This window comes from Desarmillaria tabescens, assembly GCF_030435595.1.
Source record: "Desarmillaria tabescens strain CCBAS 213 chromosome Unknown EV420scaffold_2, whole genome shotgun sequence".
In the NCBI taxonomy this organism is placed as follows: Eukaryota; Fungi; Basidiomycota; class Agaricomycetes; order Agaricales; family Physalacriaceae; genus Desarmillaria; species Desarmillaria tabescens.
Window position 1 is genome coordinate 938,627 of NW_026848301.1, and position 12,838 is coordinate 951,464.

At 47.6% G+C, this 12,838-nt stretch overlaps 6 protein-coding genes across 6 annotated transcripts; 3 read left to right on the plus strand and 3 right to left on the minus strand.

Moving 5' to 3' along the window:
• Positions 1–414: 414 nt before the first annotated feature.
• Positions 415–1,637, minus strand: EV420DRAFT_442051 (uncharacterized protein). The gene is made up of 5 exons (XM_060482141.1): positions 1,175–1,637; positions 970–1,110; positions 862–905; positions 744–813; positions 415–694 (listed from the first exon to the last, which is right to left on the minus strand). Exons 1-5 carry the CDS (start codon positions 1,298–1,300, stop codon positions 548–550), a joined length of 528 nt encoding a protein of 175 aa, XP_060338309.1. The 5' UTR covers positions 1,301–1,637; the 3' UTR covers positions 415–547.
• A 658-nt stretch (positions 1,638–2,295) lies between these two features.
• EV420DRAFT_1502491 (uncharacterized protein) lies at positions 2,296–4,229 on the plus strand. Its single transcript, XM_060471124.1, has 10 exons — positions 2,296–2,347; positions 2,397–2,464; positions 2,525–2,594; positions 2,645–2,726; positions 2,774–3,446; positions 3,502–3,576; positions 3,627–3,640; positions 3,689–3,748; positions 3,796–3,913; positions 3,965–4,229. Exons 1-10 carry the CDS (start codon positions 2,306–2,308, stop codon positions 4,080–4,082), a joined length of 1,320 nt encoding a protein of 439 aa, XP_060338310.1. The 5' UTR covers positions 2,296–2,305; the 3' UTR covers positions 4,083–4,229.
• An 18-nt stretch (positions 4,230–4,247) lies between these two features.
• EV420DRAFT_1259153 (uncharacterized protein) lies at positions 4,248–4,608 on the minus strand (the record flags this gene model as incomplete). The annotated part of the gene is made up of 2 exons (XM_060466941.1): positions 4,248–4,310; positions 4,360–4,608. 2 exons carry the CDS (start codon positions 4,606–4,608, stop codon positions 4,248–4,250), a joined length of 312 nt encoding a protein of 103 aa, XP_060338311.1.
• Positions 4,609–4,690: 82 nt separating this feature from the next.
• Positions 4,691–5,296, plus strand: EV420DRAFT_1502494 (uncharacterized protein). Its single transcript, XM_060471125.1, has 2 exons — positions 4,691–4,792; positions 4,847–5,296. The coding sequence occupies exon 2, from the start codon at positions 4,848–4,850 to the stop codon at positions 5,097–5,099; it is 252 nt and encodes an 83-aa protein (XP_060338312.1). The 5' UTR covers positions 4,691–4,792; position 4,847; the 3' UTR covers positions 5,100–5,296.
• On the minus strand, positions 5,297–8,219 carry EV420DRAFT_1502506 (vacuolar amino acid permease). The gene is made up of 20 exons (XM_060471126.1): positions 7,845–8,219; positions 7,674–7,790; positions 7,564–7,623; positions 7,419–7,503; positions 7,351–7,361; positions 7,268–7,301; positions 7,182–7,217; positions 7,067–7,132; positions 6,990–7,011; positions 6,569–6,937; positions 6,496–6,513; positions 6,397–6,436; positions 6,312–6,334; positions 6,223–6,257; positions 6,001–6,175; positions 5,899–5,947; positions 5,732–5,850; positions 5,651–5,667; positions 5,444–5,599; positions 5,297–5,393 (listed from the first exon to the last, which is right to left on the minus strand). Exons 1-20 carry the CDS (start codon positions 8,062–8,064, stop codon positions 5,327–5,329), a joined length of 1,719 nt encoding a protein of 572 aa, XP_060338313.1. The 5' UTR covers positions 8,065–8,219; the 3' UTR covers positions 5,297–5,326.
• A 1,696-nt stretch (positions 8,220–9,915) lies between these two features.
• EV420DRAFT_442244 (uncharacterized protein) lies at positions 9,916–10,685 on the plus strand. Its single transcript, XM_060482142.1, has 3 exons — positions 9,916–10,144; positions 10,244–10,534; positions 10,585–10,685. The coding sequence occupies exons 2-3, from the start codon at positions 10,262–10,264 to the stop codon at positions 10,648–10,650; spliced, it is 339 nt and encodes a 112-aa protein (XP_060338314.1). The 5' UTR covers positions 9,916–10,144; positions 10,244–10,261; the 3' UTR covers positions 10,651–10,685.
• The last annotated feature ends 2,153 nt before the right edge of the window (positions 10,686–12,838 follow it).

The following is a 12,838-nucleotide window of genomic DNA, read 5'->3' on the forward strand; positions in this document are numbered from 1 at the left end:
TTGTTGTATAGTATTACACATTCTTACATTCAAACCTAGTCAAAATTCCCAATTGTCATCGGCTGTTGATTTGTGATTGACGGGAGTTGGATAGTTGATGCCGACGTAGAAGGGTCCCATAGAAAAATTCTCGTGCTCCCAGTAAATAGCGCCGTGCACCCCGGTCGCCACGGCTGGTGGGGAATTAATAGGTATTCCAAACCTATTTCGGCGATGCTGGATACAAGACTCTACTAGCCTGCATATGCATTCAAGCTGTAAATTGCGTCGTAGTCGTCCCCCTTCCAAGTTGGTTACCATTTTCAAACCGTAGTTAATGATGAAACTTCCTCAAGCCGATGCCTTGTCGGGGAGTGCGGCGACAACTGCGCACTCCAAAGCCTGAACTGACATCGTGACTCTGTTCAGCAGAAATACCGTCAGAAGGTGGGCGACCACCATCAATTGTTGAAGGACTAAAAGCCCATAAAATCATATGTTTGTTCATACCAAAAATGTTATTCGTATCAGCAGGAGGTAACCGCCCCGAGAACCGCTCGCTCTGCCATCACCAGTCTCCAAGATGTCGCACCCAGAGATTCAAAAAGCAGGTCACTACGATCCGGTCCAGAATGCTTTCCACGCGGGTTGCTACGCGTAGGGTAAGGTCTTCTTGCAACCAAGTAGCAACTGTTTTACCCCGTGAGTCAACACACTGAGAGCGGTTAGGACACGCTTAGACGAAAAAAGCAACATCAGCTTACGAAAAGATCCGTGTTGTTGTCTGCAATTTTCCACTTGTACTCCGAGCCACCTACTTTGAAGCGGCGCGATCTGCAAAGGCATTAGCGCCATTTACTCGTGCATGTAAGATACGCTCACTGGCTATTAGATTTCTTCGGCTTTCTGAGTTCGCGGATATGATACTGGATATTTAGTCAACAACCGGAATATAGGAATGAGCCAGTGATAAAGCAGGCGCTCCCTTACTTGATTTATCCCAAACTGGACCGTAGCATTGGAGTTTGACAGCCATTCGATCTGACCCGCCGTTTCAAAGATGTTGGTAATGAGGTTTTGACGATGGAATGTAGTCAACCCCGCTACCAAGCCAGTTATTGGGTGATAGAACTATCAAGAAGTTAACATCGAAAAGTTGATGGTAGATTTAAGGATTGTAAGCATAACTACCCACACGATAGAGCTCGATAACGCTTGAGGAGGCAGAGTCAGGCAATCGATACACCTTAAACGTCCTCATGTCAGAGTTGGACGAGGCGGAGAATTCAAAGCGAAGACAGATGTCAGTGGCGGAAGACATGACGGGGTAATCGCTAGTGTTTCGGGCCTGGTTTTATTGCAGCGGAACGGGTGCAGTTTCGTCAATTAACGGAACCTGAGATCTATATGTCGTCGAAGCAGGATCCACAAGTAGTGCCGAGCTGAAAAGCAAGGACTCGTCGAAAAAGGCTTAGGACGGATATGAATTTGCCATCATCCCGGGCCCGGAACATAGGCTCTGAGTGACACTAGGCAGGAGAAAGAAGGATAAGGGCACGAGGAAGCCCAGTAAACGTGGTCTCGGGGTAGATAGAGCAATATTTCATCGATTCTGAAATTCTGAAATCATTGGGCGATCGGCATGTTTGATGAGCAAAGCAGTCAGGACCCAGAGAAATGGCATGCACGCATGTCCAAGGTCCAAATTTTGATGTACCATTATTAGAAGATAACGGTGGCGGTTTAATACAAGAGACGAGCCCCAAGTGGATCAGAGGGCTCGTTCACGCGCTTGGTATACATAGCTCGACCGCCCGTAATCGGTGGAGCAAGTGTGGATTTTACTGCAGCTTGTTTCGGTAGAACACAGACCCGCCGCAGTGATATAATTTCTGTTTCGCGTATCGTTGAGCTCGTGGTGCAACCATAAGATGGATGGTACAAGAACAACTCAAAGACCTGTCTGATATACGGAAGACGGTCAACTCGAGGTAGTCAGAGCCTCGGCCGACCGTAACAGAAGAAGAGATGATACATACCACTAGAACCTCGAAGTCTGCAGACGTTCTGTGAACTCGGAAGAAATACACAGCAGACTAGAAGCAGTGGCGGACTCAAGCAGATAAGCAAGGTGTCAAGAGACTTGCACACAAGGCATTTCCCAGTCACTTGCCCGTCAGATTGCGAAAAGTTACTCTGGCTCAATTGTTGCCGCGAGGTTGAAGCGAAAGTGGTCACATGATGGCATCTATTGTGGTTTGTTGCTCAACAGGCTTCCGGTTTTGAGCTTTGCCGGGATGGTTCGTAATCCTTCTCACCTCACTCCATGCCTGAGTCTGCAGATCGTAGTGTTTCTCGAGATGTCGAGGTCCGTTTTTATTCCTCGGATCCCGTTATGTTTTTGAAAAAATCTTTAGGATTCAGATAATGAATCTCTAGCAGGCTCTACTGCCCCTGGCAAGCCCGGCCGAAAGAAAAATCCAAAGTGTGTAATTTTTTCCTAGTCATAATTCCAATCTTGCTTACGTCCGGTTCCACAAATAAGCTCGCAAGCAGCTAGACGCGACCAGAACCGTATTGCCCAACGAGAGTTTCGTCTGCGAAAGCAACAAAGGGTAACTCATCTTTAGTCTTCGTCTTCGTCCTTGCTCACTCACAACACCAGATAAGGGATCTTGAGGCGCGAGTGGAAATACTTTCCGGAGGCAAAGATGAAGTCCTTGGTGAAATGCGAAATATCCTTAAGGGTGGGCGCTTCTGACTATATCAAGGACAAGTTCTAACGTATTTGTAGACTTGATGGCAGAGAACCAGACTCTTCGCGGTCTGCTGCGAAGCCTTTCGGGATTCATCGGCGAGGGTGCAGGAGGGCTTCTTCCCAAGCTAGGATGGGAGATGTCAGACTTCAACAACTTTATCAATAGGACCGAGACCGATACTGCCTGGGAAGGCTACCAGAGACGCAAGAAGAATAATGCAGAAGCGGCGCAGTCGTCTACAGGTGCACAGAAGCGTGGCGCCGAAGAGGACCTTAATGCGCATTCCAAGAAGGCGAGAGGCGAAGACACCATCCCAAGCCCTTATATGATGATGTCGATGAACCAGTCGCCCATGAATCCCGGTTCCGTGTTCCCGGCTTCCAGACCTTCCCCCCAAGGAGGTGATCTTTTTTCAGATATGATGCGCCACAACAACGAATCTTCTCTCCTGATGCAACCAACGAGCGCTAACGCCAATACGCCTCCCCAGTACAATGGTGGTCCTGGATCGAACGTCTACCAACCTTATGTTCCCAACGTCCATATGAATATCGATTCTTCGCTGACGTCTATGCCTTTCACTCCTCCCTCAACCACTTCTTCTGCTATGACGCCCGTAACACAACCGAAGCAGACCACTCATATTTCAAACGACACCATCGAAGATGAAGATGACCCTAACAAAAACGAAGCTTATAAGCTTATTCAGTAAGCATTGCTCTTTTTTCCATTATTATCAAGACCTCTTATGACCATTGTCAAGTTATCACCTGGACAACTACAAGAGAAATAGCGCCTATTGTCTGCCATCTTCCCTGAGACCGACTTTGGTACAGAGGCAAGTTACATGTCTTTTGTACTTTTCTTCTTTTGATGATTTTTATCCAGGACTGTTCCACATGGTACGGCGCCAACACCCATCTGGCTAACCAATGCTAATGCTATATCAGAGAGCGTCATTGACCGAATTCTGCATCCTGAGTTACGCGACCGCATGATTTTGTTACGAGGTCGGTTTGATTGTTCCTTCAGTGGATCTTCTTCACATTATCTCCAGGACGTTTTGATCTTGTTGATTGTCTCCTTGAATACCGGAATGCGGTTACTATCCATGGTGACGACGTCTTAGCACACAGCAACTGGGAAATTAATGAGAAGTGGCTTAGGCAATATGGGTATGTATAGTTCTACAATGTCTGCCATTTTAATACTAATCGAAATGTCAGGTTCCTTGTCGAACAGGCTACTCTCAACATTATGAACCGCTGGAGAAGGGAAAGAGGGGAGCCAGATTTACGTCTTGCCGATATCGCGAGTTCAGAGAATACTCCGGGGTCCACATGAAGTCGTTGTTTTGTTTGTATCTTATTCGAAGTTAGAATGTTTCTTAGATTATGATCATGTGCAGCTCTGTACCATTGTTAATAGCGTTCGCCCTACCGATTGTTTTAGTACTCGATAACCAAATAAAACTGTATCCATACCTGAGCGTTGCCCGCAAAGAGGAGTTTACCATGATGCTTTCTTCACACCATTGAGATTCCCCGCAAGCGCTTGTTGCCGGAATTGAAACTTTCGATCCATGTCAGGACATCTCTATGCTGTTAAAATGGACACTCACCCTGCACAATGCAAATTCGCTCATGATACCTCGCCCCCGCCCCGTCTCGTAGCAGCGATTCTTGACCGTCGAGGGACGCGTGTATTTTCCAAAGGTGTTGAGCTGGAGCTGGGCCTGGTGACGAACCTGGGCAGGTAAAGACTGGTTCCGAGAGACATAGAGGTAGGCTCTGCGAGCAAGTTCGTTGAGTCGAACGCCATTACGCGCCTTCATGTCACGAATGACCCTCGCATTACTGTAGGCAGGCATGGTGGATAACTAAAAAGAAAGAAAGAAAGCGTTGCCAAACATGACTAATGCGCAAATATACCTCGGCCAGGACCGGATCAGAGAGACATTTTCCTATCCAACACGACGAGCAATCAGCGTCGAGGCATTTTGCTGTTGGGATTCGAAATACGACTCTCATTGACGCTTTGCGCTTTTGCTATGGGTAGGTCACTCAGTCTTTTGTTTACAATTTGTTGAGTTTGCTGAGTTCCTGTAGGATGCCAGCTTTATATAGGGCACTGAGATTTACAAAACGTCGTACTTTCCTCTCTTCAATTTTTGGCGCCACAGCAGCTGCGACGGTTCTCACCGTGTCAGCGTCAAATCTTCTGCCTTGCCCAGCTCGACCCGATAAAAGCCGTTTCGCGGATAATGGTGTGGATACGGTACAATTGACGGGCAAAGTGGTAGTTGCTAAAAGGCCGAGGAGGTGGATAGAGGAGAAGAACCCGACGTGCCAGAGTCATTGAACGAAACATCCTTTTGAGCAGAAGAAGCAGAAGAGCATCGAATAAACTTCACCCTACCTATCCCAATGTGACGTTGTCCATTCATCTTCTCTGTCAGTCGTTGAGCGGATAAAATATAACCTGGTTTAAATAACCTTAGTGGACGCGTCGCCGGTTAAAATTCAGTTATTGTTATTTTTTTGTGGAGTTACTGCATCTAAATAATACAATATTGCTTTGTGAATTACTCAGGTATCCAATGTGTCATGATTGCTTTGGTTTCGGTAATGCTGCTCCTGCTCCTCGGCGGTTCCGCTGTTCGAAGACCGTCAGCTCCTACAACGGAGAACCATCATAATACTCACGGTAGATGATTTTCTTGTATTGGAAGACATGCTAGGAATGCAATAAAGTTCCAAGCGGCTTGACAGATAAATACGACGCGTAAGGCGTCTGCGTAGGAACGGACTGCGGCGTCAAAGAACCGGGGCTCAAGGGTGGGTATAATAGCCGTAGAATGACTAGGACCTGACTGAATAACCTCTTTCCAAACGCAATTAGACGCGACGTACCGGATCTCATTAATGATCTAAGTCAAGGGAAACGTTCCATGAGTGCCCAGGGTGCTTTATCAAATTCTGGTATTTACTGACCTCCGCTGAGCCAGGGTCTTGAATACGCATCCGTAGTTGGTGGAGCAGAACTGCCTGCAATATCGCTCCACTCAGGCTGACACCTAGAACTTGCCCAGTGGTCCGAAATAGATAAGTTACTATGTAAAGTCAGCGATAGCGGATAAAATGAATTGAGTAGGACTCGCTTCCTGTTGCGACAGCCATATCCTCCTTGAAAACGCCTGCGATCATGGCCTAGAAAAGCAAATGGATTTAATTCTGTAACAAGTCGGAACGACCGGACGAACGATGAGTGTACTGGTAATAAGACTCGCCATGCCGAATCCTTGGGGGACGATGTCCAACCAAAGATGAAACGTAGAGGACGAATCGTTCCAGAAAAGAACTAGTACGCTAGCCACTATTGTCAACGCAGAAGATGCTAGGGTCAGCGTGTACAATTTGCCGGTTCTACGCATCACCCTGGGCCGCGGTTAGGAAGTGATTTACGAAAGTGGGACAGCACGTACCATCCTGCGAATAGGCTTCCCGTTGAGATAGCAAACTGCGATGTGAGATATAAGGTTACTGGTACCGCCGGGGATATCCATTTACTCACGGAATGGGGGAGGAGATGTAACCCTGAAAGCAGCGTTAGTGGAGTGTTCCTTGAGGATGTATTTGGAAAAAAACGAGGCACGAACCAGAATCTGTGGCTGAATAGAGCCGAACTGCTGAGAAATACTGTGAAGTCGAGTTCTTCCTTGAGGCTCGGAGTGATTATGTGAGGAGGGGAAACGCACCAATGGGATGTTGTAGAGCTTTGATATTCATGCGGGTCAGTTGACGGCTCCATATAACGAAAAGCTACACTACCATTGAAAATGCGGACATGCTGCCAAACAGATTGGCTATTGATACGGAAAGCGGCGTTCTCTGTGTTATCAGGCGGAGAGGCATAACGGGATATGGTGACCAGTACTTTTCCACGAGAATAAACAACACTCCAAAAACCGCGCTGGAAATGAAAAGGCCGTAGATGATTGGATGAGACCACGGCATTTCTTCCGTCGTCTTCAGACTGAATCCAAGAAGTAAGCAGCCCACGGTACCGACGAGAGTCAAAGAACCCATGCCATCGATACGGCGGAGTTTCTCGTATAGAGTCTGGTTCTGTACCTCGTACGGCAGCTGGATGTTTACTTTCACCGACACCAGAATGAAGCTAAATAGAAGGAGCGGTGTCTAATCGAACTGTTAGGCACTGCCACCACTTTGAAGAGGCGTTTCAGCTTACTTGGAAGTAAAAAGCAGCTTCCCTGTACAGAAATTAAGTTAAGAGATGCAGAGATCAAGGAAGAGACAAGAAACTACCATCCGAACACGTCGTTGATCCACCCACCGAGAGGCCCGCCTATCCCTGCGCCAAGGCCGAAAAGGCTTCCTTGACATCAGAGTGGATCTTTCACCGTTCATGACAGAGACTTACATATTTGCCATCCCTTGGTAAAGGCCTCGTTGTTTTCTTCATTGAAAGGTCAGATCAGGAACGGTTCAATGAACGGACAGACTCGCAATGGGATCAGATCTGTGACTACTATGCTAGAAACTGGAGAAGATGAGAATCCGGAACGGTGAAGAGTCGCGACTATATTCACCGGTCATTACACTGAACAGCGAAAGAAATTGCATCAGCGGAGCGAGCGCTACAATGTGTACGACTCACCCTCCGCCTCCCATTCCTGCAACAGCGCGCGCAGCTATCAGCGCTTCCATAGAAGGAGCCATTCCACAGAAAACAGTTCCTGAACCTAGAGGAGAAATCGTTAAAGATCTGGGAACAGTGACAGCATAAATTAAGCGTGACGCACCGAACAATGATAGGGCCAACAGCATGGCACCCTTGCGGCCCAAAATATCAGAAAGTCGACCTATTTAGGATTTGCAGGACTTCTCTGGAGATGCAGGGGATCAAACGCACCATATAGCGGCGTAAAGCAACAGACAGATAACAAGTATGCAGTCCCAATGTAGGACGATTGGTTGGATTTATTGAAATGGCTCCCGATGGGCGTCAACAGAGTCGCAACAACAGTCCCTAATTCGACGACGCGTCAGGTACTGCTATTCATAGTAACGATATCAACTGAACCGTCCAAAGCGCCCAAGAATACGGCACTCCAAAGCCCAGCGAGAATCCAGACGGTGTCTGCTCGCGAAAATTTGTTCAAGGCGGGCGCGGGAACAAGTTCACAGGCGGAATCGGACTCGAGCGAAACGACGTCATCGCGGTCACAATGTGTGATGGTTGAGTAGGAATTCGGGGAATCGTCGAGCAGTGGTCTCGTTTCAGAGGGCAAGAATCGGGTCATGGGCGTCGCAGTGTATTCGGTTATTATCGCGTATCAGTGGGTTGAAAAGGAGGCAAAAAATAGAGGCGGGATAGGCGGCCGAGCACAGAGGAAGGGATGCCTCCCTATATCCAAGGTAATGATAACTTTTGCCTTTAAATACTGGGCGGCGTAAGTGCATGAATCGAGCAATTAGATTTCGAAAAACCCGTGCACATAGCAGTCGCTGAGATGAACCTGGTCAATTTTTTGTCATTTTCCGTATTCATCGGTTTGTTACCGGCACCCTGCCGTCCGGGCATCCGCTCCGATTCGGTTTAGATCTTCCACGGTATGTTTTCGGAAATTATCAAGGAACCTTCCTCTTTACCTCGAAGTACTATTGCCTCGAACACAAGTTCTTGCCATCCTTGAATACGCCCGAATACCAGCACGTTTACGCGTATTACTCTTATTTCCGTTCCCGCCGCCTGTGTTACCCAAGCATGCGCCGTCATGTTTCTGATGGCGAAATAAATTTTTATCAGACCAGCTATCTAGGCACTCAACTCCGTACAAAGCCACCACCTCGCGTCTTTCTTCCCCCATGCCATCATACATCAAGGTCGGGAACCGTTACCCTTGCGGCAAGCCAATTTCATGTAAAGCGTTTGCTTACTCACTTCCGTTCAGTTCTTTATCGGCCATACATTACAGCACGACGCGTTTATCGCCTCTTTAGTGCAGAACGCGTTCGCCTGTAGACGCTCCGGAGGCGCAGTAAGACTTGGAATCTGTAGACCTTTCCATTTGAGCGCTCAAATCTGTCTCCGATATGTGACGACCGTCTTCAATATACTGGTCAGGCATTTATGCACCCACATCCACCTCTCCCTGTTCTTTGCTAGCCCCCTCAAACCCGAATCTTTTGACTCTGCTTGTCATAGTCCGTGTCCTTCGAGTCGGACGCCGACTACCCTGCTACATCTCGCAGCCGGTCTGACCGAACGCCTTTAGGTACATTCTACTGCTCATCGCAAAATTTCCGGGTTTCACGTCATCACGTTCAGCGTACATCGGCCAACCTTGAACTTGCCGACTATAACAACTCTGAACGCTTTGCCCTGCATACTCCCTACAGGTAAGCTGGAGATGAACACGGAGGATTAGATGGTTGTCACCTCCTTGGCTTGTGGGTCCAAATTACATTTTATAAGTAAGCGCTCTTGATCAGATGCCGAGTCTTAAAACAAGGCATGGTCTCTGACACTTCTCCATTGCCGAGGAATTTCTCTACCGGCACTCACTGTCATCGCAGTGTTCCGCTCAGTGAAGAAGTTGTAGGCGTGTATCGCTTCATGTCCTTCGAATTTGATAGACAGGATCTTGCGTGGGTAATATTGGGGTCGATATGTCCAGGAGTGAGTGCCGTCACTTTGAATACGATGACGGCAGCGGCTGATACATATGCGTTCCCCATGATAGCAATGTAAGTTAGAGCCCTCAGGTGATATTGCCGCAGAATCCGAATATACCTCTGGCTGATGCACTATGGCTGCTGAAAATGAATGTTTCTTATGCCTCTTCCTGTCTTCTCTACGCACAGGGTCGCTATCTTTCCGCTCTGACAACCTCTCAGCCGACATCCTCAGTATCCAACAAGTCGGCCATGGCGCTTTATCATCGCAGTTGGAGGACCATGCCTGCTTGTACTCTTTCTTCCAAATGCGTTAATTGGCAGCGGCAAATTGTGTTCTAGACTCGGGCGAATATTCACCGTGGTTTCATGGAATTACACGACTATCCACGAGTCTTTGGGCATCCGGCATCCTCCTCTCTTTCCTTATACCTCTCCGCCGGGATGTCGTATACACAGTCAATACAGAAAATTCTTCGCCATACCTCGCTCACATTGTATGCTCAGGACAATTGCCCGCCATTACGAAAATGGAAATAACATACGAGGCGAGGTTATAGGCTGTCCCGTGTCTATCCTGAGTAGTGGCGTCATTTGCTTAAGCCGTAAACGCCGATGCATGACCGCGACTTACGGCTACTCTGTTCATGGATTGACGGTGCGGCAACGAGTTGAACTTCGTTAAGAATTACAACCAAATACAAGGTATGATCCTATCTCTCACACTCGCCAGTAACCATCTCGGTCTGTTGGACCCTCCATTCACTTCCCTGGATCTTCCCACCAGTGCTGACGTACTTATAGTACTTGTATTGGTGTCTGATGATCAATCCCTCGACGATTGTGTTATGGTATTGTAGTGGTCGCCCAGTCCTTGCGACAGTTGTGATGCGACTCTTCACGGGTCTACTTCTGTACACTCGACGCCACCCTACGCCCACATTACGGAAGCGTAAATGTCAGAAGAAATTCTCCCGTTCATATGGACTTCACAAATGCGGTGAAAGGGTACATAGGTATACACAAACCTGGTGTTCTGGTTCGTTGAGGCTTAAATTATTATCTTCGAATATGCTTGCGAATCAGAATTTCCAGGTATGTATGCTCTAAGAGGAATGACGCCTCCGCTGATAATCAGTCTTCAGTTTGAGCCCTATTTGGAGTACTGGTGCAATTTTACACGGTTTTCATCAAGTCCGTTTGTCCTGTAGCAGCCCCTCGCGGCGTCTTTTGTTTCGCCGTTAACTTTCAACTTGATAGGCAGTCAATGCTGTATCCATTTTAGCACTGACAGGCCACAGAACCAGCGAAGGTCGGAGAGGCCAAGACAATACGGTATCTGGCGTGCGGCATCCGATTGCGCCACCTGAAGATCTCAGTTCTGTGACTTGACCCGGACCGGCTATTTACAGTACGGACGCGCAGCAAAACGATTTCGGTCATGTACTTATGTCGGTCCTGATGGTACATATTGTTTGCACCAAATTCAAATGTCAAAACGATGATAGAATGTCTCCAACCCTGTGCACATCAACTGTCAGCAGGGAGATTAGGGTGAGCTTTATTCGAGGTCTTGAACCTCATTTCCTTCTGTTGAGGCATTTATGGTGAGGCCGACATGCGTCATGATGCGCCCCCTTCTTTTATGGGAAAAAGTCACAACAGCAGACGGAGACCAGAGCCTCTATCCCTTAGATCGGGTACCAAGTATATACGCAGTACCGAAAATCGGTGTACTAGTGGGGATATAGAGAAATATAGCTGCTTGAAACAGTAACATACCTGTATGCCGTGTCTAAGGTGAAACTGCAGCTTTTCTCTCGCCACAACCCGTGCGTAAATCAGTCTGGGGTATTGATCGACTCGTCATGATACTGTATACCTCGTTCAGTCAAAGTGCGTCTTCTTTTTGATGTTCGCACAACCAGCACTGTTGAAGCGCAGGTTATAGAGTGGACGAACGGAGCCTTCGCACTCAAAGGGCCATAATCTGCCTCGTGCACCCTCGAGCCTGCAGTAGCCCCAATTGTTCATTGCAAAGAAAACCGGAACTCTCCATCGTTGACAGAAGGCCGCCTCGTGCCGTTCCGACGATAGGAGAGAACACATAGACTGTTTGGGCTGCGATGACCATGATTAGATGAAGAAGAATAGTGCCGTTGTCAAATTTCGGTTCGTGGGTGTATAGTGGTGTTGATCATATCCATGTTAGAAAGCTAAGGGAGCTATAACGAGTATATGCAGTGGGAAACTTCAAAGAGTCAGTTGTTATTTCCATGAAGGGCGCGCTTCTCGACATAGAGAAATAGACATTGTCCGACGGGGAAGATGTTGTCCTCTTTAAGGCCAGTCATCAAGCGAGTCAAGGAAGGCATGAGATTCAGACGGGAGAAACGAAGCCAGATAATTGATGTCAAGGACAAGTACCCAAGGAACTCCAGCATAGACATGAAGAAGAACAAGAATGGAGATCTTCCTGGTAAGATTAACGATCGTGTTTGTCGACGCTGCATTGTAAGCTGATTTTCAACATATTCAATCGTCAAAATACCAATTCAAAATAAATGTCGCAAATACCGATCTACGAGGTTCTGGCTAGAGATGGGCAGCGCTATTCATCAGTACTTTAGTGGCAGGCGCCGCGCACAAATTTGATAGGATTGAATATTTAGGCTGTTTTATTGAGGTTGTGGAGTACTCTTTCGAAATACTTACCTCAAGGTGCGCCACTGTACGGTGTACGTGTACATGTTGCAAGTCGACGTGTCCAGGGAGGCGACTGAATAGATGTGGGTCGATTATCGTATTTTTCGCAGGGTCTGGAGCATCAAAATCAAGTTCAGGCAGTCGAGGAGGAGGAGTTGCCATAGGAATTGGTGTTACGTATGTCACGTGATAGTATTGTGCCCATTTCGAATTTCTCGACAAGTTCAAACAAGCCACTGCCGCTTGTTCACTCACCCTCACAAAAATCTCGAGCATCCGTTTTCTGGCGATTCCGGGCTAACCAATAACAAAATCCGAATTCGGCCTTAATTCAAGTTCCCCGGCATCATCTGTCGTACGATGACTTTCACGCCACACCCAATCTTCGACTTCACAAATACGTAAGTAAATCATGTCAAGGACATTCTTCCGTTCATCTCCCTGACCAGTGTTGGCCGCTCTTCAACTATTGTGGGGTCTTCGCGTTTGGATCCCATTTTTCCCGGCAGACTGGAAAGTCACCTTTTCCTAGTTCGAGTCTCCGTCTCTAAATTCTTCTGTATGCGATCTGCCTGGACCACTTTATGCGGAGCAAAGGCACTGTTCTCATGCTCTTAATGGCTTTGCTCGCGGCTAGTGCGTACAGGATCCTTGTGCTACTTTGTTTCTTGTATCGCCACTCTGACAGAGCCT